This window comes from Ictidomys tridecemlineatus, chromosome 6, assembly GCF_052094955.1.
Source record: "Ictidomys tridecemlineatus isolate mIctTri1 chromosome 6, mIctTri1.hap1, whole genome shotgun sequence".
NCBI lineage: Eukaryota > Metazoa > Chordata > Mammalia > Rodentia > Sciuridae > Ictidomys > Ictidomys tridecemlineatus.
Window position 1 is genome coordinate 87,472,881 of NC_135482.1, and position 27,247 is coordinate 87,500,127.

The window sequence follows — 27,247 nt, forward strand, 5'->3', positions numbered from 1 at the left end:
GATCCAACAAAATTTATTTATTTATTTTTGGTCCAGCTTCTTAGCCCCTTGGTCTGGTCTCCTCTCCAGTAACAACAAGAACACCATATATTTATTTACTGATAATGTATAGTCCACTTAGCTAAGCATTTACTCTTCACTACAAGAGTAGGCATACTGTTATCTTCACTCAGAGAGCAGTTTGTTCACTGTCATAGTTAACAACTGGTAAAGCTAGCTTTGGAAGCAGGGAGTCCAAAGTCAAGGTTCAGGCTTTCTATGACTAGAATATACCATCTCACCTTCAAGGGATTTGGAAGATAGTGTCCTTGATAAATAGTAAGCAACCTCACTTAGTTATCAAATAAATGTGGGTTAAAATCAACTCTAGGAAGAGATCCCACAGAATGGTGAAGAGCTTGAACCCTGGGAACCCCAATGCTTGGGTTTGGATCTCATTCTGCCACTTCATAGCTGTACAACTGCAGATCATTCTCTGAATGTCTCTAAACATGTCTCCTCACCTGTAATATGGCGTTACTACTTGAGCATCCATTTTTTGAATGGGATTGAAGTAGTTTAGATTTTTTATTTTTATTTTTTCAGATTTTGGAATATCTGCCAATACATAATGATACATCTTAGTGATGGGACTCAATTCTAAACAAGAAATTCATTTATGTTTCCTATACACCTTATACACATAGTCTGGAGGTCATTTTATATAATACTTTAGATGTGCCTGAACTTGTAACTGTGACAGATGCTAAGGTCAGGCATGGAATTTTTCACTTGTGGCTTCATGTCAGCATTTTGAATTTGGAATGCTCAACCTTTACATGTTGTTAAGGTAATGAATTAAAATTATTCATGAAAGGTTCTTAACACAATATCTGGCACAATTAAAATTAATTTCTATCAGATTTACAAAGAGTATCGGGAGTGGAATAAAGAATGGAATCTCTGTGCTGGGAAAGACTTGGGAAAAGAGGCTCTTTGGTACCTTGTTGGTTAGTCTATAAAAGGTGTAACAACAGAGAACAATTTGGCACTCAACAGTAAACAACTTCTCTGCTAATTAGAATTCATTTCTCATACTGTGTATCAGTCAATCCTGATGTCCACATTATTTTCAGGTTTTGAGACAATAATTTTTTTTCCAAATACTAAGAAAAGCTGAAACTTGTATAAATTCTAGCCATCAGACAGGTACAACTACAAACTCAGCATTTGCTGTGATAAACAATCATCTCAAATTCTCAAGCCTCTGACTCACAACCCAGGATGAAATAGTTAAGTGAAAACAAAACACTGACATCTAGTGTTTTATCTTTAATGAGCAATGAGCAAATTTCCTTTCTTCCTTCCTTCCACCTACTTTCTTTTGTTCTTTCTTTCTAAATTTGTATGTTCAGCCTCTTAACTAAGTTTTATAGAACCCAAAATATCAAGTATATAATTATTTTTAGCTTACTATTATATGACTTTATTTTAAAAATGCATTCATCACATGTGGATAGATATTAACACAAGGGTAATTTGTTCCATCCCTTTTGAGACGAATACGGGCTACGTGAATTAGCATTAAAATGACCATATTAGAAAGCCTCCAAGCTTGAAGGTGGCATAATCATGCAGTTGGAGAAATGCTTCTCCAGCTGAACTGATATTTGTGGGTGTGGCAAATGAGAGTATTCCAGAACCCCAAAGTGACAAAAGTCAGCTAAAAGGCACTTGATTCGTATCTAATAAACAAAACAGATAATAGAAAATAAGTAAACAGAAGCAGTTACTCTTGAGCCAAGTTGATTAACACTAATATTTTCTTCTAATTTTTAAAATGTGCAGATAGAAACAGCTAGCTCTCCCTCTGTCCCAGGTTCCATTTCCTCTGGAGCTAAGTGATGTACCATGATTTGAAAATAAAAAACTATTCATCATTATTCATCATTATGCACACGCTAAGGTGTGTCCTGCCACTGCCATTCTTGGGGAGAAGATGGTCTTCTTCATTTTCCTTTTCCTTTTTCATGATTGACTTAGATGGGGTTTGGGAAAAATAATTCTAAAATGTTTCTTCAGGTAAAAAGGTCAATAATAATATGAAACAATAATGTTTAAAGCAAAAAAAAAGTTTAGTAATCAAACCTTTTATCATCTAGAATTTTGGAGAGTAACCCAAATTTGAAGGGTTGATTAATTTAGTATCTGCTAAGTGCCCATTATCAGAGATCATTACAGGAAAATTATATCTCTAAAAGTACAAAATATGCTTTCCTCTCTCAGAAATAGATACATGAAGAGGTTTTTTGTTTCGTTTTGTTTTTTCTTTTAATATTAGAGATTAAACCCTGGGACACTCAACTACTAAGTCACATCCTCAGCCCTTTTTAATTTTTTTTTTTTTATTTAGAGACAGGGTCTCGCTAAGTTGCTTAGGGCCTCACTTAGTTGCTGAAGTTGGCTTTGAACTTGTGATTCTCTGGCCTCAGCCTCCTACATTGCTTGGATTACAGGCATGTGCCACAGTGCCAGCCATGAAAAGATTTTTTAAATTTTTTATGAAAAATAAATTCTTTTTAATCATTGAGTATAATAAAAGAACATGTCATAAGAAATAGAGTATATTTTCTGCCTTGAAACAGTAAGATTAAATGATATATTCATGAACTAAAGGAATAATCTAGGTTTTAAAGGTATCCAGTTACTTCCAGTTGCTCACTTATATGAAGACTCTGGCTCTTCATTCATTTCTTCAAGCTTTTCTTAGTCCTTAAATTTTTTTCTCATTACTGATTGTATTGAAGTGCCAGAATTCAAACCCTTTAAATAACTATAATGGCAGGAGTCAGAAAAATCCTTTGACTCTGAGCAAATATAAGCTTTGTTTTTTGGTGAATACCCTTTAACCTAATCTATATACCCATTTTATATAATCCCAGAAACTGTTCATGCAAAATGGCCATAGGTGTGATGTCTCAGCTAAACTTGAAACACAAATATCCAACATTAACAATGTCTTAAAAAAGTACACAGTAGGTCTATGTAATACTATTTCTTCAAAAACTGCAAGCAGTTCTTTCTGGGTCACACACTCACAGTTACAAATAATTCTTGCTACACAGTTTTGCCACAGACTAAGTATTTTACTCTACTGGATTTTTTATACTTATTTTTAAAGTTCATCTAAAATACCTTAAGTTGCCTTCAGTCTAAATATTGATACAATCTATGACTACTAAAGTTAGCAAGATGCATGTAAGACATTATCCATGGGAAATTATGAAGGTCAGCACACCAATAACAAAGTTGGCTTTGGAGGAAGACTGTCCATACTGCTGCTCGATGTACTTTGGTTTATATGTTACCATGCCAAAGAGAGAATTGAACTGAATGGTGCTTGCACACAAATATAAGAAGTACACTGGGTTTCCAAAAAGAGTCTTCAGCGATGGAAGGAAATCTGTAAGACAAATAACATAAAATAATTAAAAACAGTGTCACCCTTGGTAGAAGACAGAAATGTGGCAGCAGGATGTAGACAGCTGGGTCCCTGTGACATAGTGTTCAGGAGCATTCCGTGTGGCGTACAAATACATCATATGTACACATCTGGACTCCAATCTGGCCAGGTTCGATCCAGACATAGACAGTTGCTTCTGCAAGCATGGAAGACAGACTGTTAGAGCTGTACATCAGCTAGGAACCCTGATCAGGGTTAAAACCAAGGGAATGAGAATAACCGCTCATCGTCCAAATAAGAGTCACAGGTGGTTTTTGGTCTTTTGTCTTCAAACCGGGGATCACAATCACAAGGAAAGAAATATGGATGTTACCTTCACTTCACACATGTATTCAGAATTAGAAAGGAGCTTGGACATTCTCTTTTCTTCCTATGATGCAGCCAACCAGTTGGAAACTGAAGAATTTCTATAGTGTGAATACAATATTGCCTAAGGGAAATGAGGAAGGGGAGGATTTGTTGGCCACCCATTTCCATGAAGGGAATTCACTAGGTCTTTTTGCCTGCTCCACACTGATTCCTTTGATGGCTAGTGGGAGACAGGCATTGGTACACATTTCTCAAATGGATGGCTCTTGGCTGCTAATGGCTTGAAAACCCTGAAGATTCACTCTTCCTTTCTTCCCACTCAAGACTGACAGAATGCAGCAACCCCAGGTGGAGACAAGAGCAGGACTAAACTGGAGGGGTGTGAGAGCATTGGTGTAAGCAAGGAAGGCTGTCCAGACTTCTGATCATGTGGGCCAATCAGTTTTCCTGTAATATAAAGCTCATGTTTTGAACTCCATTTCCACTTCCTGAAAGTTTTCCTCTCTCTTTTATATTTTTATATTTAACACAGGAAGGGAAGAAAATGGTATTTTTTTACAAGTGCCCCAAAGTCCTAATAGGAAAACTAAAAGTATTTCAAATTCAAGGAGAATTCACCTTACCTCTTGCCATCTCCATTACTTTTACTTTTTCTCCATGAGGTGTTTGATAGTTTATGTGATCATCAATAATAAATTTGGATTTCTCAGAGGAGGAATTGGAGTCCTCTGCACTTTGGGGTCTTGGCAGACTCCTGGGTAAACACCAGAAAGGAGCAGCTGCAAGAAGACTTAGGGTTCCTGCTATGAGATAACCAAGCCACCAGGCACCAACCCACTGGGGATCCTTTGGGGTGATGGTTACATGGTCTGAAAGAGAAGATGGCTAAGTGCAGCAAAGCCAATGCATTGAACTTAGTTACTTAAAAAAAAAATCAAATCCTAGCATCATCTCTATCACATCGTAAAATAACTAATAATTCATATGTGATATTTTTTCCTAACCTGAACATTATGATTATCTCACTCCTTGAAGGAAATAGGGTGTTAGTGAAGGATGAACTTCCTTTGGTTAACAGTATAGAGTCTAAACTGGGGAAGAGGTCTTATGATTCTCATACTGTGTCTTGTGGGTCTGCAGTGAAAATCCTGGCAGGAAGAGGCCAATCAAAACCTCATGCGCCAGCTGCCTCATAGCAGTACCACCTTCTTTTGATTTGCCTATGGAATATCTGCCTGATTTTTCTAGAGTTATGCCATGTACCCACCAGCCCAAATCTAGTACAAATCTCTCATTACACAGACGACTAATTTAAGACTTACTGGGGTTAAATCAACAGAATGTTATTTATCAAATGATAATAATTTGGTTAATATGGTTAATAATATTTCAGAGATATTCTAGGTCTGAAGCCAGATTTGTATATGCAAATAAAACTTCAATCTTCTGTATCATAAAAACTTTACTTTTGCACATCATCTCTCATGGTACTAAAAAGTAAATAGTGGAATTTTTGAATCAAACTAAGTGGTTTTTTTCTGTGTAGGAACCTATAAAATATATCATTATACCTCTCTCACACTCAAAGGACAACAAAATAAACACATGTCTTTTGACAAGTAGACTCAGTTGCCATTGCATTCTACCTAGTAAATGTTATTAAGAGCTTATCACTGCACGCTAACTGCTCCACTTAACAATTCTCCTCTATAGTCTTCATCACATCTATTCTTCCTCCTATATATGTGTCTCTACGACTGGATTTTAAAACTTCACAAAGACTAAGAATTCAACTTTTTTGTTCACTGCTGTAGAATAACATGGGATACAGTAAATATAAAATCATATTGAGGGGGTAAATGAATGAATAAACAACATTTTGAGGACGTGTTTTAGAGTTTATTTTATTTAAAAAGTGTAAGAATTTTATACTTGAGTTTAATACATGATTTCAATATGGAATTCCAGATATTTTTCCTAGTGACTCATTTTCTTGTTTCAAAGTAATTTGGGGACTTATTTTTAAAAAGAAAACAACAGATAAATGCCATCTGTTTCTGGAGGTTACATCTCACAGGGCTGGAAACAAAGAAGTAGCTATGGGAGTATATTTCTTTTCTAAATGAGCAATCTTCTGGATGGAATACCAGTCTTGTTTTGATGCTGTTTGGTAAGAAAAAAGAGAGAAATTTGGTTGCCAGAGACTTTCAATCATAGGTGTTTCTGGCAAGCCCTGTACTATATTATCAATTCATGGAGGTGCAATTAATGTTGACACACCTGAAACCAACAAGACCCAACAAGGAACCATGTGTTCAGTCTTCCTTCACTCTGCTGAGATGCACTGAGTCTGGCAAACCAGAAGTGAGAAAGGAAACATTGAATAACAAACCAGGGTCATCCCGTTCTGATCACTGCTCATTTTTCTTATTTCACTTACTAAGGTATGTGATGATCATATCAATACATTTACATAGAGTCATATTCGTTTTATGAAAGATTACAACTTGTCATTTTATTAATAAAAGCAATTTGATATTTTCCACACTGTCCCCATTTAAAAAGCTACAGTAACTAAGATAAATAAATAAGCAAAAATAAACCCCTTACCTAGATTTACAAATCCAATGTCAACATATAGTTTGGCGCATAATGAGCCTAACAGGAAGCCAAAGATTGGTCCTATAATTGCAACCGTCTGCACACACCCTGTAGCAGAAAATTAAAAAAAAAAAAAAAAGGAAAAGAAAAACACTTCCATTTTTTCTTTGATATAGTAATAAATTTTTAAACAAGAAATGTGAGATCCAGTTAGCTATAAATGTTTCAATTTTTCATTTGTTTGTGTTTAACTCATCAAATTTTCAGCTGTACTGAATCAGGAAATAAATATTTCTCTGCTTTTGGAGAATAAACACTTTTTAAAAATTAATTATTTACTTTTTTTTTGGTACCAGGGATTGAACCCATGAGTGCTTAACCCCTGAGCTGCATCCCCAACCAGTTTTTATATGTTATTTAGAGATAAAGTCTTATTGAGTTGCTTAGGGCCTGACTAAGTTGCTGAGGCTGGCTTTGAATTCCCAATCCTCCTGCCTTAGCCTCCTGAGTTGTGGGTAATACAGGTGTGTGCCACCATACTCAGCTAATTATTTACTCTAATTGGTGAATTATAATTCTACATAATAGTGGGATTCATTATGCTATATTCAAATGTGCACATAAATGAACACTGTTAATGCATTAACTATCCCTTAGTTAGAAAATAACCCCAAGACTCTGAAGTAGTTAGTTAATTTCCTAAAATGGGCAAACTTTAGTTCCCATTTAGATTCTCCATGGCTAAAAATTTGAATTAGTCTCATTTTGATAGTCTTTCAAAAATGTTTATGGTCAGTTAAGCATAACATCTATCTTGACATTAAAATTGATTTCTGCTACCTTAGTGAGAAAGTGTATTCATTTACTATGAGGTTCTGCAGTACCCACATAGATTAATAGAAGCAGCTGGCAAAGAAGTTAGACCATGGAGCAGGGAAAGTACTCTTCAGAATGCTCATGACCAGCAAGGGTGGCCTTAGAAGGTAAGTGGAACAGACTGAACAGATTTTGGTTTCCAATAAACAGAAAGGTAGCTCTTGCCTGCCAAATATCTACCATCTACCTTTCATTTCATACTCATATTCTTGGGTGGTAAAATTACCTGGAGGGGAAACTAACTATGACCAGGCCCTTTTTAGAATAGAAGCAAGGCTAAAAGAGTGAGCAGACTCCGAGTTCTTGGATCGGAAGAGGACACTTAGGCACCTGCATGCTTTTTTGGCTGCAACCTTTCCTCTAGTCCCCAGAGTAATTGCCTAGTGCATATATCACTGAGCTTTTTCTCTGTTCCAGTTTCTGATTTACACTACAGCTTTCCTTTAGAGCAAGAACCTGTTCTTAATTATAACCTGCTTGGCTATAAGCAGAATACCTGGAGTTCTGCAATGCACAAGTGGGGCAAGCTTATACAGTGAACCTAGGTGTGGTTCCTTTTCTGCTTAAATCTCGCCCTCTGTCCCTGAAGTCAAGGCCTTCAAAAGATCAGAACCCCAAGAAATAAAGACTGATGCATAAAAGAGAGAACAAGTCTTAGTCAGCCGTGTATCTCTAGTTTCTACCTTAGTTCCAGAATATGAGGCATCCAGTAAATGTTGCTTAGATACATCTTAAGAGTTTGCCTTTGCTGTATTATTTTGGTTTTTGTGATTTTAGTTGCTCATCTATTCTCTGGGGTCTCTCCAGAGATTGGTTAGCCTTGGGCCTTGCCCTTATCCTTTATACTTTCCTTTGTCCAACTCTGCCTACTGCCGAGACCCCAGAATTCCTTGTTGCCTATCACTCATAGGAAAAGAAGACACTTTAAAATCAGAGCTCATAGAATGGGAAGCAGTTTCTAGGGATGTGGAAAAAAAATAATTTTTTAAAAGGCTCAGTGGTATACTTATCCTATTTAAAAAAAAAATCTATGAAATCTGAAGCCCATCAAGATATTTTCACAAGGTCATATGTCATTGCAGTTGAACTCACAGCTATTTTTTTTTATTTTGGTATTTCTTTCTTTAATGCAATAGGTCCTTCTAATTTATGAGGTTATCATCCTAATCCTCTGGGTGTGCTTCAAAGTGTGCTTGCTGACTAAAGAAATGGGGAATGAAGTATAAAACCTTTCACACCCAATTTAGCAGAGAATGGAATGAGCAGACCGGGCACTTGCATTCCCTAGGTGACTGAGAAGGCATTACCAATATAGAAAGCAGCATTGTCTTCAGTGGCGAAGTCATCCAGATAGGCAATGCCCAGAGGCTGGATGGGAGATTCTCCTAATCCTCGGAGAAGATTTCCCAGGAACACATACACCCACATGGATGAGCTGGCATCCCCTTCACATTCTTGAAAGAAAAACAAACAAGAGAATTAAAACTGGATCACTGGGCTGGGGATATAGCTCAGTTGGTTGTTTGTTTGTTTTGTGATGCTGGGGACTAAACACTTGTGCATGCAAGGCTAGTCCCCAGCATCACAAAACAAACAAACAAACAAACAAAAAAAAAAACCTGGATCACTATCAAATTTATTTACTGTGCATTTCTACAATTGGTTCTAAACTTAGAATGCAAAAGTGAAATTTGCAACAGTCCTAATTTGATAGGAGTTTGAGTAGGTTTGAAAAATATTTTGCAGTTTCAAACTTAGGCAGTTAAATCCCCCAGACTAAGCAACTCTATTATTACTTTGTTTTTGTTCCCGTTACTTCTTTTTTTCTTACAGGTGGGGGGAGGGTTTACTGGGTATTGAACTCAGAGGCATTCAACCACTGAGCCACATCCCCAGCCCTATTTTGCATTTTATTTAGAGATAGGATCTCATTGTCTTGCTTAGTGCCTCAGTTTTGCTGAGGCTGGTTTTGAACTTGAGATCCTCCTGCCTCAGCCTCCCAAGCTGCTGGGATTACAGGGTGCACCACCGTGCCTGGCTACCACTTACTTTTTATTTTCTGTCTTTATTTTATACCTACGTTGAGTTATTTGAATCCCTACATTCTAATAACACTGAATATTCTATTTGGAGCAAACAAATTTTTAACAAAGATGTTCTCATTTTAATTTTTAGACAACTTTCCTATTTTTCAGCAGAAATCACAAGTAATTACATTGTTGGCCAAGTTTTATCTGAAATTCAAAATTTTCATATGGTTCATACTGCAACACTGGGCTGAATTGCCTACAATGATGTTTGTTTGTTATTGATTAACCAGTTTTAGGTCTCTGGAAGCAAACTCATTAATATTACAAACCTTAGCCTGGGTGCGGTGACATGCAACTATAATTCCAGCAGTTTGAGAGGCTGAGGCAGGAAGATCACAAGTCAGCCTCCACAACTTAGTTTGGCCCTAAGCAACTTAGGGACCCTGTCTCAAAATAAAAAATGTTTAAAAAGAGCTGGGGATGCATCTCAGTGGCTAAGCACCCCTGGGCTAAAGCCCTAATACCAAAAGCAAAACAAAACAAAACAAACCCCTACAAATCCTATAGGCTTGAGCAGTATAAATATTCCAACATAAAGAACATTTTGGGTAGGGTTTTCATAGTAAAATTCAAATCTAACAATTTTTAGATGTTTTCATTCAAGTCACGTCATAATATGACCATATGAGGTAGGCTAATTAATTACCTCTTATCATAAATGAAGTAGAGCTTTTAACAGTTTAGCCATTTAATACAAATTGATAATATTAACTGTCTTCAGTAATCACCCATCTGAATGACTCCTCTCTGCCACATGTTAGGCTAAGTGGTTTGCAGGCATATTAAAATTGAATCCTCCTAATAATCTAATGAGGTAGGAGTTACTTTCACCTGTTAATAACCTTTAAAGTAATTTTGATTGTGATGATGGTTCATGAAGTATTGAAGTGGACATCTTTCAAACTCTGGATAAGGCAGGGCAATGGGAAACGGCACCCTCACAGAGATTTTATCCTGATTCTGCCTTTTCTAGAAAAGTATCAAGGTGATCATGGAATGTTCACTTATCTTCTCTCAATTTCTTCTCTGTTTCTCAAAATGTGATGTGAATTCCTTTTCTAAAAATTAAATCTAACGTCGATTCTGGCCCTATCATTTGTTTAATTTATAGAAATGTGGTGATAATCTTTAGTAGTTAAGTGTGGACACCTTAGGTCAGTGCCTCCCAGCACAATGTCCAAGGGTCATGAATAGCTATTAAAATGCAAATTGCTAAAAATTAAGTTAAAAATTCAGTTCCTTGCTCACAATGGCAACATGCAAGTACCCACTAGTCACTTGCAGCTAATGCCTAGAGTGTTGTGGGAGGAAAGACTACGTGAGCTGAGCAGTATCAGGACATGTTGAGCTACTGTGCAGAAACCTCATATCCTGTATTTAACCCCACTATCATGTTTGGGGTGAACCTTGTGTCCACTGTGTCTAAGGGAAAGATTTTAAGGGACTGGAACCTCCACTACAGAAAAAGAGCTGTGTACCTATCTGGTAACTTGTCCCTTTACATTAAAAATATTCTAATTCCTGGACTTTAAACTTGGATGTTTTACATTCTTCCATCAAAGTCTTCCATTTTTCCGAAATAGCTGCCTTGTCATTTTTATCATGTTTCTTTCCTGATTGTCCAAAGCAAACAACTAAGTCTTTACTGACTGCATTGCATGTAGATGGAGCTCAACTCTTCAGTCAGCCACTTGTCTTTTTATGAGGACCCAACTGAACTGACATATCCTGTATTTAACCCCACTATCATGTATTCCTTCAACAAGTCCTCCACTCCCATCCACTGGCTTGAAAATGTACTGAATGTCTGTCCCCACTTTTACATGTTCTTCTTCTAGAATGCTTTCCTTTCCCATAGCAGGAGAAGGTAAAGTTATTACATTTTATATCCACTCTTCCTTCCCTAAGCCATGTTTCTTGTAGTACTTTGGTCCTTCTTTTTACTTGGACAGCCAAATTTTAAGAGTCTATTGCCCAGGGAAGAGACATCTTAACAAATAGTATTAAGGAGGATATTAGAGAAACCAAAAGGCTTTACAGAAAACATAGAAGATTTGACATGAAAGAAGGACTTCTATACTGGCTGCATAGAAACCAATTCCCCGGGATAGGAGAAGGGAGCAAGTTGGAGATGGGGTGGAGGGGAAGGAGTGTGCAGCACTGAGATATCACCTTTATGAGATATTGAAGACAGAAGTGGGAATTCATTCTTTCTGTTCATAGTGAGTCCTAGAGACATGGCAAAAACCTGCAGATAAGCACCAGGTGTGGTGGCACACACCTGTAATCCCAGCAGCTTGGGATGGCTGAGGCAGAAGGATTACAAGTTCAAAGCCAGTCTCAGCAACTTAGTGAGGCCCTAAGCGACTAAATAAAACATAGAAAAGGTCTGGAGATGTGACTCAGTGGTTAAGCACCTCTGGGATTAATTCCCAGTACCAAACAAACAAACAAACAAACAACCCGTGGATAAGTGTGTAGATTCTGAGAGGGAGGCTTTTCACAGGGCTTCCATGTCTAGGGTGATAGAGAAGAAATGATTCCCTTGTTCCCAGTGTGACTCAGTTGGCATCACTGAGCTATGTGCAGCCATAATGGAATGCTAGACATGCTGACAAAATTCCCTGCACCCTAGTTCATGTGCAAAGTGAATTATTTCCCTGTGTCCAAAACTGTCACTTGTGTGCCAAAGGGACCTGCTGTGCTCAGAAAGGCAGAAACATAATATGACCCCACCATGATACCTGGTATGATCAAACACTGACCTGAGGGAGTTTAGATATATAAACTGACAGGCAACTGAGAATATCAAGAGTGCCCCTGCTACAACCGCACCCCTATTGTGTAAGTAACCCCTGAGAAAAAGGGAGCAGGTTTTAGGAACAAATGAAAACTAAGGTTTTGACATTCTGATGGAAAGAGAATGAATGAGAAATTAAGTATACTTATGAGGGAAATCTGTATTTCTTTCACTCTGAGCAGTGGACTGAGATATGTATCGGATGGAGTCATTTTACCCAGATTTCCAGGCCCATCTAACTTAGAATCACTGGAAGATTTTCCTAGTCACCAGCAACAAAGGCTCCCTTCCATAACATTTGATCATCTGTATATTTTCTTAGGACCTCATCATATACTGCTTTATATTCTAGGAATTTTTATGGCACTATGATATCTCAATTTAATTAGTAAAGTTTTTGAGAGGAAAAAAAATATACAGATTTTTTTTTGGTCCAGACTAAAGCATATATAAAAGCTAAAGTAAATCATCATCTTCAATCATCAACTTACCATTACTTATTTTGGATTTTTCCATAACTGAGATTGGTAATTGACTGCTTGACTCTGGGAGACATGGAGAGATGCTCAGAGTTGCATTGGAAAAAGAAGAAGACTTCTCATATCGGTACCTGAATAAAAAGAATGCTTTCCTCAGGAAAGACTCATTAACACCAGGCTAGTCTATAGTAGCCTTCTAAATGGTCCTGTTTCTAAGCCTGACCCACCAGAGTCAATTTTCCAAGTAGTAGTCAGTATGAGCCTTTAAAAAATGTAAGTCAGATCATCTCACTCTCCAGTGGCTTCCCATCTTCTTCAGAAGAGAAGTTAAAGTGCTTCAATGGCTCCTAACTTTACTACCCAGAGGATGGTCTGTAGACCAGCAGGGGCAGGGGAATCTCAGCCCTGATTCCAGGCTTACTGAATAACATCTATACTTTGGTGGCTCAAGTAGTCATCAAAGTTTGGGAAACAAGCTAGATATATTCTCCCATTCCCATTTACTTCTCAGATTGCATATTTGATGCACTCCCCCTGCCATTCCATAAGGCACACAGGCCCCTGGGCCATTCATCCACACCACACTCCCTCCTACTGAAGGAGCACTGCATTCCCTGTTCATTTAGGATGGAAGTCTTTTGTCCCATTATTATGGTTTAGGTATTAGGTGTCCCCCAAAATCTCGTGTGTGAAATAATGCAAGAAAGTTTAGAGGTGAAATGATTGGTGCATTAATTCCCTGATAGGTATTAGCTGGGTGGCAACTATAGGAGATAGGGTGCGGCTGGAGGAGGTGAGTCCCTGGGGTATGTATGCCCTTGTGGAGCAGAGCTCTCTCTCTCTCTCTCTCTCTCTCTCTCTCTCTGCTTCTTGGTGGCATGTCCAAAACTGCTTTCCTCTACTACACACTCTTCTGTCATGATGTCCTGCCTCATCTTGGGCCCAGGCCCAAAGCAAAGGAGCCAGCCATCTATCGACTTCTGAAACTATGAGGCTCAAATACATTCTTCCTTCTCTAAAATTGTTCTGGTCAGGTCTGTTGGTCACAGCAGTGAAAAAGCTGACTAAAACACCCAGATGCCTGTGTGGCTCACCCTTCACCTCTTCAGGTCCTCAGATATCACTCTCTCTCTCTCTGTGAGCTGTTTCTTGGACACCCTACTATCAATCACAAACCACATTCCTGACTGCCTACTTTTTACTAGGTTACCTTTCTTAACTAGGTTATTTTTCTCTGTAGTTTTTGACATTATCAAACATACTGTATTACTATTTATTTTTTAATTTTCTGTCTCTTCTTCATAAGATCCATGACAACAGAGATTATTTTTCATTACCGTGTCTTCACTGCCTTTATCATGATCAATATGGACTTGATAAATTCATGAGCTGCTTGAGCTAACACACATAAAACTAAACTCATCTGTTGGGACAGGTCCTTACTCATTAGTATGCATGATTTGTATGTTTTATTAGACATCAAGGATATTTCTCCTAGGCAGATAGTTTTTTGTAGAGAACAAGAAATCACACTGAATAAGTACCCAGCTTGTGACCAATGCTATGAAAAGTTGAAAAGAAGTCATATAATAATCCTGAGTAGATAGCAAGTGCTACAGGAAAAGAGATTGTGCATATTTTTATTTTTGTATTGTTTCTTCACTGAAATAGCCCCATTCCTGGCATAGTACCTGGCAAGTGGCAAACACTAAATCATACATAACCAATGCATCTCTAATTTATAAAAGATGGTGGATAAGAATCTAAGTCTGTCCTGTTGGCATCCTCTGTCAGCCCTAGCCTGCCTATCCCACCTCTCATATATACTCTGATTTTCTTGTACTGCTATCCTACATTTGTAATTAACTTGAAGTCAAAAAAAGTTCATCTGAACACAACACCTTTAAGATAAAAACATTGTTGATTACTGGTTGAAATAAGGTAGAATTAGCGAAAGATAATTGCTTAAAATATACAGCAATAATAACATAGCTACTGCTTATGTCAGGAATTTTGATAAGCATTTTACCTGTGTCATCTCACTTAAAATTTGCAGCAGCATTAAGAGCTACTTATTACTTTTAAGATGCATAAACTCAGGCCAAGAAATGTTAAGTAACATGAGATAGCATTTATTATATATAGTATTCATTCATGACTCATTTGACACCCACTTGACATTTATTGCACATGTTAATTTTCTTATGTATATATTTTGCCTCCATAGCTCAATGACAGCATTTGACTCAAAATATACCAATAAAAACTTTTTCTTGTGTTGACATCAATAATTTCCTAGATTATCATCACTAATAAAATTATAAAATTAATCTGAAATTTTGTCCAAAGAATATGTAATAAGACATAAAACTATATGGCATAAATTCCCTTTTAAATGATTAACTGCAATCACAAAAGGGAGAAAGACAATTGTTGGATAAGTTGGGACGTGACTGCTTTGGACTTACTGCTCCATGAAGAATTGAGGCACTGCGATGAGCAATGTTCCCACTCCCATGATCAGGCACCCTGCTCCGATTATTTTTGGCCTGTGAAGTTTGGCTCCAAAGTAGCTAACAAAGGTTATAACCAAGAGATTTCCTTTGGGGGAAAGAATAAAGCATTCAAAGTTAGAGAACTCAGACAACAGCTGATAGGCAGCTCAGTACATGTGTGTACACAGCAGGTTCAGCAATGATTTGAGACCACCAGCTCCCCACCATGGTCCCTAAGGTTTACCTTTTTTACCTTTAATATGACTATTGAAATTGGCTCCATATACATTATTTTAGTCACCTTATCCTTTCAGGCAAATATTTTAATTACCATCACATTCACCCAAGCTACTTACTTATTTGCCCTTTAAAGTATTTTTATCAATAAATTAAATTGTTGAAGGATTCCTTGAGTTGCTTGCTTAAATTTTCCTTAGTGATTTTGAAATAAACTTATTGCTGTTTCTTCATTCAAGTTTTCTATTAAAACTTCTATTAGTTTTCCAGTTGCTCTTGAAATATATATGTGTTCTCTCTCTAGCTGATATCCCCAACAGAAACAGTAAAACAGACATAACTGTACCTCACTTTAAATTAAATCAAATTATGAAGCTCATATTTACACAAATGATATCTTATCATTTGTTTATATATTTTTTAAAGATTCAAAATAGAAATAAAATTACTCCACATAGATAATTTTGGTACACAGTAATTATATTGATCTTAATGTACACATGTAACACAAATTTTATGAAATACAAAAATCTCTATAAAACATGTCCATCTCTCTCTTTTTTAAAATAATTAAAGAATGTGTTTTCTTTAGGTAAGAATTAAGCCTTTCTAAAATGTCTCCAGTGAAGCATGTGAAAGGTTACTTTGTACTTGATTGTGGGGGTCAATGTGATTAAATAGCTTCAGGGAAGATTTCTCAGGCTTTGCTGTGTATGGCAATTACAGGAAGGAGGTGGTGGGAGAAATGGAACTTGTTAAAAATGCACATTCTTGGCGGATCCCAACAGTTTCAGATTCCCTGAAACCAGGAGCTAGCCAAGAAATCTGCATTTCTAAAACAAGCTCAAGAGCATTGACAGGACCATCCTGCAACATGCTTTGATAAATGTTGTTTAGGGTCTTACAGGGGGCTTTAGAGTCCTAATTATTTTCATCTGGTATATTTATTTTTAAGAACTGCAGAACTAGAAAGAGGAAGAACTTAACACTTCCCCAACAATTGATGATGATGACTGATGGGTTCCTTGCTTTGAAGTTCTCCTCAATGTTTTCAATTTTCCAGCAAGAGTGTATCTCCTTACATCTGTAAGCAATCATTTAATTTACTACTGTTTAGTCACCTTGCCAGCTTTAGCCAATTGGAAAAAGAGCAGTAGCTTTTTTAGCCTTGAGGATAATAATAATAATGACAGCAGCTTGTATAGTGGCTCTATGCTTTCTGGTTTCAGGAAGAATTAAGCTTTTTATTTTTGTATTTCATTTTTTTTTTAAGTAAGCATGAGATTTCCCATTTGGCATTTAAGTATTTAGCAGAAGATACTTTGTATCTCATTATACTGATAATGATGTTTATATGTTTCTTAATGGGCCACAGTAAATGAACCAAAGTAAAGAGAGAGCTGACTTTCAGTTACCCCACCTGCCCTGCACTAACACTTCACAGCAAAGAACTCAGTCACAGGCTGTTCCTGATTACATTCATGGCTATGCAACATACAAGATGATGCCATTTCGGCATCTGTAATATTGTAGACATTTTTTCTTCCTTTACTTAATACCTTTTGTGAGCTCTCAAGACACACTTGGGGAAAAAATGATGATCAATAATCTTAAACTAATAAACAACAACAACAACAACAAAACCAAATTGGTTATCAAAGTTCTTCCATACCTACCATCACTAGCCTCTGAAAAAGACAAATCTAGAGAGTTTTACAAATATGTTTTACCTAACTTTAAAGTGACAGAGTCTCCTTCTTTCACTCCCTGTCTGCAAACACATGCAAAAATTTCAAATAGGAGAAAAGAAAGTTACTCAAGTCATAAGACCCTTGAAACCAAAACTGGACAAGGACACTCAATTAATGGTGATTAGAAAATTGATTATGATAATATGAACAGATTTCTGTATCACAGTATATAAAGGACAATTAAAGTTCAAGCTTAATTATGATGATTGATACATGTAAATATCCCAAGCAAAAATATCAGAGAACTAAACAGTAAGCAAAAACAACACTTGCTGACCAAGTACTGTTTATTCCAGGAGTACAAGAGTATGATCAAGAAAAAAAAAAAATCTATGAATCAAATCATTATGCAGCCAGTGGAAAGATAATTTCATGTTTATCATAATAAATATAGTAAAAGTACTCAATTCAATTAACCATAACTTAATGAGCAAATCAATTTTTGAAATATATGCATAAAAACCATGCAGCAAGGATATTGTTAAATAATAAACATTTGAAAGCATTTGGATTAAGTCATTTATAAGAGAAGAGTATCCACTGCCATTGTCCCTGCTTCTTCTATTTAACACAGTCGTGGGGCCAATGTAAAGAAACAAGAACAAGAAAATTACAGATTTAAGAATTAAAAAGGAAGATATATAAGATTGTCTTCTGTTTCAGACAATGGGATTGTCTACTCAGAAAATACTAAAGCTTCTTCTATTGTCAGTCAATTAAAATTAACATAAGTTCAACACACCTATAATCTCAGTAGTAGGGAGGCTAAGGCAGGAGGATCTTGAGTTCAAAGCTAGTCTCACAAAACAAGGTGCTAAGTAACTCAGTGAGACCCTGTCTCTAAATAAAATACACACAAAAAAAAGAAAAATTAGCATAAGTTAATAACATAAGTTCAGTGAAGTTGCTGCACATAGTTAACATTTTGAAATCAATATTGTACCCCTATTCTAGGATTATCAAATTTTAAAAAAGTAACAAAAATTCTTTTAAACAGCAACAGAAATTTAAATAGATAAGAATAAATCCAACAAAGAAGAGTAATATGTTTATGAAGAAAATTACAAAATAAAATTGAACATGATAAGAAAAAGGCCTAATTCAATGGAGAGTTATTTTACATTCATCGTTAGGAAGATTCATTGTCATACAATGCTAGCTAACAGATCTGACCAATAAGTTCTATACAATTAAGATATTTCAGAAAATTATTATCCAAGTATATCTAAGAAAAATTGAAGAGCTAGATTATTTTCCTACCTGATAGCGAAGTTAATTATAAAACTATTATCATTAAAATTGTCTTATATTGAGTCAAGGATAAAAACATCTAAACAGATTTAAAAGAAGTACTAAGTTAATAAATGATTAAAAAAAAAAGACAAATCATCGGACCAAAATTGATTGGTACAAATCACTGGACCAAGTATATACTCAACTAATGGTGATTAGAAAATTGGTTATGATAATATGAACAGATTTCTGTATCACAGTATATAAAAATCTATTTCAAGATCATTTAAGTAAAACATTAAAAAGCAAAACAAAAAAACTTTAAAAATACTTTTAGTTATTTTATTTTGGGGGGTGGGGGGAGTGGAAAAATATACTTTTTATTAAAATGTGTTATTTATGTTTACATGTGGCTTGTTAGGTTTAAAGTGCATGCTTTTAAAATTCCTATTTCAATTTCTCATGTAGTAAAAATATGATAGTGAGAATGTTCATATGGCTTTTCACATATTCTGACAATTTATTAACACATTCTTGAATGCTATTTTCTCAGAAGCTCATTTCTTTTTTATTATTATTTTTATTTATATATATGACAGTGGAATGCATTATAATTCTTATTACACACATAGAGCACAATTTTTCATATCTCTGGTTATATACAACCAGAGATTGTATACAACCAATTCATATTTACAACAATTCATGTCTTCATACATGTACTTTGGATAATAATGTCCATCACATTCCACCATCATTTCTAATCCCATACCCCCTCCCTTCCCTCCCACTCCTCTGCCCTATCTAGAGTTCATCTATCCCTACCCCACTATGAATCAGCCTCCTTATATCAGAGAAAACATTTGGCATTTGGTTTGGGGGGATTGGCTAACATCACTTAGCATTATCTTCTCTAACTTCATCCATTTATCTGCAAATGTCATGATTTTATTCTCTTTTATTGCTGAGTATTATTCCATTGTGTATATATGCCACATAACCCAATCAATGAATGGAATAAGAACTTGAACAGACACTTCTCAGAAGATTATATGCAATCAATCAACAAATATATGAAAAAATGTTCATCATCACTAACAATTAGAGAAAAGCAAATCAAAACTACTCTAAGATTTCATTTCACTCTAGTTAGAATGGCAGCTATTATGAATACAAACAACAATAAGTGTTGGTGAGGATGTGGGGAAAAAGGCACACTCATACACTGCTGGTGGGACTGCAAATTAGAGCAGCCAGTCTGGAAAGCAGTATGAAGATTTATTGGAAAATTGGGAATGGAACCACCATTTGATCCAGCTATCCCTCTCCTAGGTCTATGCCCAAAGGACTTAAAAACAGCATACTACAGGGACACAACCACATCAATGTTTATAGCAGCACAATTCACAATAGCTAAACTGTGGAACCACCCTAGATGCCCTTCAATAGATGAATGGATAAAAAATGTGGCATATATAGTTATTTTATTTTTTGATTGAACATATCCTGACCAACCTAAATAAATGCCTGCCAAAGAATGAATGGATAAAACACACACACACACACACACACACACACACACACACACACAGAGAGAGAGAGAGAGAGAGAGAGAGAGAGAGAGAGAGAGAGAGAGAGAATGAAATTCTACTCAGCCAAAAAGAAAAAAAAATTACTTAAAGTATAGAGAACAATTTGAAATAAAGAATCAATATCTGGAAACATTAACAAGTTATGATACAAAAAACCTATAATTGTTTTTGGCCAATTCTGTCATTTTTTAGGAAAAAATCTTTGTTACAAAAAAATACTTCACTTGGGGAGAAATTAGATGGTAATGCCAGGAGATATCCAAGAATAAAGGACACTGTTGTACAAAATGGAATGATTGAGAGCTGGAGTTTGGGAGTGAGTTCAGAATCCTGGAAGGAAGGAATGTAGAACAAGGCAAGAGAAGCAAATTGGGATTATGGTCAGGAAACTAACTTGTCTGGAAATCTATGGATTGCAAATAACTAGAACAAACCTGTGATATTTGAGATAAAGGTGTTCAATGGAAACAGTAGAACTTTAAGCCATTTTAAAGCACATCAACCAATACAGAAGTTTCACTCTTAGAATAATCTAGAAGAATTAACAGTAATTTGCTTTCCTATAACTCAAAATACCAATCAGTTTCTCACCCTCTTCTCTAGGAAAGTCTTTCAATTTGACTGGAGACTCTAAATTGTATGAGCCATACAATAATGAATACCTAGGGTAGGAAATGCATTGCTAGGTGCTCTGAGAGAGCAAATTGCCTTTACTGTAGCATAAGGTTATGGCAAATTCTGTCCAAACAAGATTTTACAGGTCAGATCACAGCAGACAACAGAATGGAGAGAGGAAAGTCACCTAGCCATAAGAATATCTTGGGCTTAAAGGTAAAAGTTAGGGCATTTGCAATACCTACCAATTTCAAAGCTACCATCAATTACTCCAACTAGTGAGGAAGGGATATCAAACCTCCTCTCTATCTGAGTGATGGTGCTCTTCAGATAGCCTTCTGCCAGTGCTTTGGCAAAGTAAACAAAAGACAAGGCACCCAAGAATACCTGAAAAATAAAACAGATTACAGTCTGACTGTAGCTTGACACAGATTGGAAAATTTACTAAGTTAAACATACAAGAACACAAACTAAGAGCAACATATAACATTAAGTTTATTATTGAAGATTTAATTCAACCACTGTTATAGGCTTCATTCAACCCCAAGCTCATGCAGATTTCAAAAATAAGTCCAAATTTTCTTGGAATTTGAAATGTAGGCTGATTTCATTCAAAATAAATATGTTGAATACCATTTCTTCCTATCTTTCTCCCTTCTCCAAAGGATGTTTTACAGGAGTCTAGCTTTGAAAAGAAGATCAATATATATGAAGCAAAGAGAGGAAGGAGTCATTGATGAGTCACAAAATAAAACAAATGAAAACCATAAACCAAACAGCTGGCATCTTGTCACAAGTCTAACACTCATAATTCTGTATTTCTCAGTGATTGTGCTATATCAGCAAGGACACAGTATACTGAAAAAAAGGAACTAACAGCCCTCATGTTTAAGTTCATGTGTGTTAAATTTGTATTCAACAAGCTTCTTAATGGCAAACGTTTCTTGGTATCTGGTTTATGTATTTTGCTAGACAGGTGTGTGGTGCAATATCCATCTGCATCTAGATTAGCATTAATGTGAAAAAATGTAAGTATTTGCTAAGTGAATATTTGGTATAAAGATAAGAGGTTTGGGCTGGGGTTGTGGCTCAGCACCACATAAAAATAAATAAGTAAATAAAATAAAGGTATCGTGTCCATCTACAACTAAAAAAAAAATTAAAAAAAGATGAGAGGTTTGAGTCATACAGAGTTCCATTTAAAAAAGAAACACTGTTCCTTACTGTATAGCAATGAAAGTCAAAATTCTTTTATAAAATGGAAATAATATGGGTGATTCATAGATTAAATATCATACCTGTGCTTACTTAGTAAAATATCTGGTACATGGTAAAAATTCAATAGTTATTATTTTCTAATACTTCTCCCCTTTTCTGTACATTCAAAAAAATCCCAAGAAACTAATTTAACCTACATGGTTAGGAAATGATTGTTCCCATGGCCAGGCAAGGTGTGGTTTTATTAAGCTGCATATAAAAATATTATTTTTAAAAGAAAAGCAGTTTTCACTTCTAAATTATTATACAGAAGATAGTTGAATAGAAAGCCAAGAGCATAACCTCCACCCAATCCTTCATTACTCTACCTTTAGTTCACCACAGCAGGGCTGTTTTCCCTTTGAGGAGGGATATTCCATTTTAAAGGAAGGCCTTCCAACAGGTTGCACTGAATTTTTGCAGAACAACTGGATATTTTCTTTGGATGAAGTGTCCATTATGAAATTGCTTCTCGACTCTAACCTGTTAAAGTTGATTTTAAAAGTTAAACAAATAATTCAAATCTACACAGTTTATTATATCATATTTTATTTCACTTCTATAGACATCATTTATGGAAGACATCTTTTGTAACCATAGTAAATTGGCAAATCCTTTCAATTAAAATCAAACAGGATATTTGATTAACTAATCCTGCTATTGGGACATTGTTGCCAGCATTCTTTCTCAATCCTACTGGTTTAAGCCTCATTATAGCAAAGAATAAATTTAAATGTTGCCTTTGGAATAAATAAAGAGGCACAGTTTTGCTAACTTTGTGGTCTTGCCAGATTAAACTAGGAGCAAGCAGGAAAGGAAGAAGAGGAATTCAACCATTTGAATGTCGATTCACTTGCCCTAATCTTAAAGCCTTCACATCTACCTTCTTATCGAAATGAGTAGAAGAGGTTGATACCCACCTTAGGTCCCTAAAGTACCTTGTAATTCCTGTAGGGCCAAATTAAGGCTTAAAGTATTGCAAAAGCATTAAGAGGTCAAATTTGTGTATCATTTTAGTTTGACAAAGTAGGAAGAAGAATTAACCATGACTGAGGCTTGGATTTGACTCAGAAGAAAGTATCGTCTTGGGTCTGCCTTACAGTAAGAAAGATGGCCTCCCTTCCCATGCTTAATTTTCTTTCTTTTTTTAAAATGAAAATACAATGTTTATTTCTAATTTTACAAAAATATACACCATAGTAAAGACTTTCTATAAATGAACCAAATTTAAAACATACTTTAGTATGATTTTTTAAAAAGTTTATTTTACCAATAAACTTGTGATAACTCATATTGGGGGCTATGCTTACTTTTCTACACTCCCTTGCTCTTTTGTCCTGATCAAAGCCTTGACAATATCCCATTCTCTGAACCTATTTCTCTCTCTCTTCATATCAATATTTGCACATGGCCTCACCATGGCCTCACTTCTTTAGGATTCTGCATGACTCAGTGCATGCCTGATAAGCTAATTTATATCAAAGGATTAAAAAAAATACCCCCTGGATCTCCCTAAAGATTTTTAGGTAACACAATTCCATATTAAGAGATCCTCCATATATGTGTTACACTAACAAAAGAAATGACAATTGGAGTAAAAGTTCAGGTAATGTGGTGGAAACTGAGGTTTGTTCTGAGTGTTGTATGGGGATCTTGACTTTATGTAATGCTTAGTCTATGTTTATTAAGCCTTCATTGTTTGAAAAAAATCAAGTAATAGTATTATCAATAATTTATTTGGAAATATGAAGTGAATATCAGAAAACCTAAGCCATTCAAAAATTAAGAGGATTTGTCTGGGGAGGGGAAAGAGGGTGAGGCAAGTGTTTGGTTTTCAAAAATTATTGTTATATTTATAGATTACATTATATAAAAACATGTATAACTTTACATTTCAAAAAATGTACAAGGGGAAGAAAAACGAAACAAAAATATTGCAAACCCAAAAACCAAAAAACAAAACCCAAACAAACTAAACAGAATTGATATTGATAATGCTAATTGAGATCAAAAGATGACACAAGGATAAAAACACGATGGGTAGGAGCATAAAACAAAAGTTATGTACAGGATACAAAAATAATTGTAAAATGTTGACAAAATGGATAACTTTCTAGCAAATATCAATTATCTATATTGACACAGAGCATGAGAGAAAAATAACCAAGAAAGACATTGACAAAAATAAATTAAAATTATGCCCTAAACAAAAATACCAAGATATATCTTGGTATATATGATACAATATACATAATAGTATATATTGATATAACAGGAGTGCTTTATCAATCACTATCCTTCAAAGGAAGATAGTTGAAAATGGAACCAGAGTATTGTTGTTTCCATTCATTGACAAAACTAAAATTATATTGAAAATTAGATCTCATAAAGACGGCATACAAAGTAATGCTTCAGGAAAGCCCATGAACTATAAAATCTCAAATACAATGCTAGCAAATATAGGTGAATAAACTAATATTTTACAGCTATGAATATTCTAAAACCTTAAATAATTGATGAAGACTAGAAAACTTATTCACCTATTAAAATTAAAACAATAAAATATTAGTTGATGCAAAACTATCAGGTGGTAAGATTCAAACCATTCCTGATTTTTTAAAAAATAGCAATTTTTTTTCTACCAGTACCTGATATGAGCAGGTACTTCATATACACTGAGTTAGGAAGATTATTTTTCCAGAACAATTAAAAGGGGAGACACAGAAAACAAACAAAAAGGGGGTGGGAGGTTGCAAAACACTGAGTTATACAATGCTAAATAGGTTCCTTCATTACAAAACTAATGAGTGCCTTCGACTGAATTCCTAGAAAGACCCATTGCTTACAGTGAAAAATTGAATGATCAAATAACCCAAGAATAGGTCCAATAAAGTCCAATACCTTCATGCAATGAAATGCTTTGAAGCCATTGGAAAGTAATATAAAGAAGTAATGATAGGCATGTAGATCTAGGGTAATGCAGAGCAAGATTTAAAAATACATTGTACAAAACAGTGTATATAAAAATTATTTAGTAAAATAAATAAATATTCACACATGTATATCAATAGAAACAAAGCTTCAAAACACACTATTTCTGGTTGGTGATATTACAAATAATTTTTAAAAGTGTTTTGTGTATATCATCTAATTTTTCTTCAATAAACATGTACTATTATATGAAAAATATTTTAAGATATTAAAATGTAAAAATATCACCAGGTAAAAAATACATAATCCAGAAAATTTTTAAATACTAAATTGTAAATCTACAGCTAAAGTTGTAATACTTCTCCAAGAATTACACTATATAATTCATATTGGCTTATTATTTTAGGGGTTAATATCTCATATGATTTCCCATCAGCCATAATATTAAAGCCAGTGACAAGAAAATTCAAATAACAAATATTTAACACTACAATCTACTAACACTCAAATTGAATCTATCCTTAAAGATCCAAAGGATTAATTTTAATATGCTAATGCTAATGAGAAGAAAGTTGAAAATAATATGTAAAAACTTGAGACACTAAGTACATTGTCTCTTTTAGATTTGGAGGTATTAATATAAAAATTGTTTTAACTGGAATCTGGAAGTGATAGCAGAAGGGAACTATCTACAGTGATCATAGTTAAGGTAGTAGAGCATAATAATACCTAGCTTAAAATATTGACACTGCAGAGTTTTGCTGAAAATGCAATTTCATCTTGATGGCTAATCTGCAAATCACTGCAAATGCAGTATGTTCTAAGGAGGCTACAGTTTGTGAGCATGGAGATTTCCAGCCATTGAAAACAGAGGGAAAGAAGCTCAATGATATGAATGGAACTATCCTCAGCACACAGAATAACTTTCTTCAATAGTCTTTGCAGAAAGAGAGTTAGAGGACACAGTTAACAAGCAGGATTTACGTCTGGCAAAAGCTTAATTGATCGTTTGAATAGATTGTGGGGAAAGACATATGGCAAAGTTTTCTTGTGGTACCCTGGGATGTGGAAGCAAAAGTTAAACTAGCCAACCAGTTTTTCTTTCATTTTAGGCTGAAAAAAACCTGAACTCTCTGTTTCCATGGGCTTATAAATTTAGTCCTCTGGTCTTTAAATTTAGAGGCAGGTGTCTGAGAGATGTTGCAGTTGAGTCACACAGATGCACTTGACCCCTGTGGTCTGAAATGACACTTTCCAGCAGGCAGCCTCCAAGGACTCCAGAGAAAGTCAGAAAGGCAGTAACCTCCTTACCATCTTGCATGAGGAAAACCTAGGTACCAGCTTGGCTTCTGGACTTTGGGATCCCACCTTCAAAAGGAGTTGAGTGTTGTTTAGAAGGCTCATTCTTTCCCCAACCTTAAAAATAACTATTTATGTCAGATTTAATAAGTACTATATTTATGCCAGGTGATATATGTACTTTTTGTAATCCTTAGAACAATCCCCCAAAGATTAGCATTATAAGCCCATTTGGAAGGTGATATGGATCAGAGTAGTTAAGTGGCTGATCCAAAGCTACCCAACTATGAGCAGCAGAGTCAAAATTTGGGAACCCAGATTTGGGCTTATCTGACTTCTTCAACCAGTCTCCTCTCCTATTTCTACCATCCACTCTCATTGAAGAGCTTTGGAACCCATGAGTAATGCAGAATTCAAGGGTTTGTGGACTTCTTTCCTGTGAGAATCAGTGGTAAGGTCACAAAATTCAAAAGAGAACCAGATCTTACCTGGAGGTGGAGATGCAAGACAGCCAGTTCCTCTCACGTGTGCGGCTAGACCACACGCCACAGGCTGAAAGAGGAAACCCAGGTGAATTCCACAGCAACCCTGTGGAGCAGTGCTGCCAGGTCAGGAGAGCCTGGGTGGACACAGAGCAGATTAAGGGAAATAAAAGATGAAGGATCTGGTCTCACCCCTGAGCAATCTCTTCTCTTTCGTCTTTCCAACTGGCCTCTTTTTTCTGGCAGTCTGCAGAGAATTGGCCACGCTGGCAAGGCCACTGACGTGCATCTCAGCTCCCGGGGCACAGAAAGAGCTGAAGCCTTTGAGCCATTTCTTTGCAATTTGCTGCAAGTTTAAGGCCACACGTGATAAAGCTTTCTTTATGGGAGAGAGTGAAAAAAAGAAAAGACCACTTGTGATCTTTCTTGCTGATTCCCAGAAAACACAACACTGCAGGGGGCAGAGGGTAAGGGAACAGAAGCCAGAGGAGGGACGGAAGTTTGTAACAAAGATCCCTCCTTCTCCTTCCAAAAAGTTTTTAAGCCAGCCATTCCTTAGGGACATCACTGGGATCCTTGTGTTTTGTTTGTTTGTTTCTTTGTTGTTTGTTTTGTTTACTTAAAAAAGCTCTTGGGCAAAGTTGCTGCATGGTTTCCTTTCCCATTGGGATTCTAGAATCTGCAGGGACCATATATTA

General features: G+C 35.7%; 1 protein-coding gene across 3 annotated transcripts in view; it reads right to left on the minus strand.

Annotated features, from left to right (window-relative positions):
• Slco1c1 (solute carrier organic anion transporter family member 1C1) overlaps nt 1-26,973 on the minus strand; it is a 47,066-nt gene extending 20,093 nt beyond the window's left edge. The window contains exons 1-9 of one of the 3 annotated variants that reach the window (XM_040280940.2): nt 26,556-26,973; nt 22,167-22,320; nt 20,826-20,967; nt 15,126-15,258; nt 12,670-12,788; nt 8,596-8,742; nt 6,422-6,520; nt 4,435-4,680; nt 3,278-3,442 (exon numbers count right to left, since the gene is read on the minus strand). In XM_040280940.2, coding sequence (XP_040136874.2) covers nt 3,278-3,442; nt 4,435-4,680; nt 6,422-6,520; nt 8,596-8,742; nt 12,670-12,788; nt 15,126-15,258; nt 20,826-20,967; nt 22,167-22,295 — 1,180 coding nt within the window. In that variant the 5' untranslated portion in view covers nt 22,296-22,320; nt 26,556-26,973. Of the gene's footprint in view, nt 1-3,277; nt 3,443-4,434; nt 4,681-6,421; nt 6,521-8,595; nt 8,743-12,669; nt 12,789-15,125; nt 15,259-20,825; nt 20,968-22,166; nt 22,321-26,079; nt 26,151-26,555 lie in introns of those variants that run through there. The other 2 variants (XM_005328911.4, XM_078015131.1) reach the window with 2 other exon arrangements.
• Between the last annotated feature and the right edge of the window lie 274 nt (nt 26,974-27,247).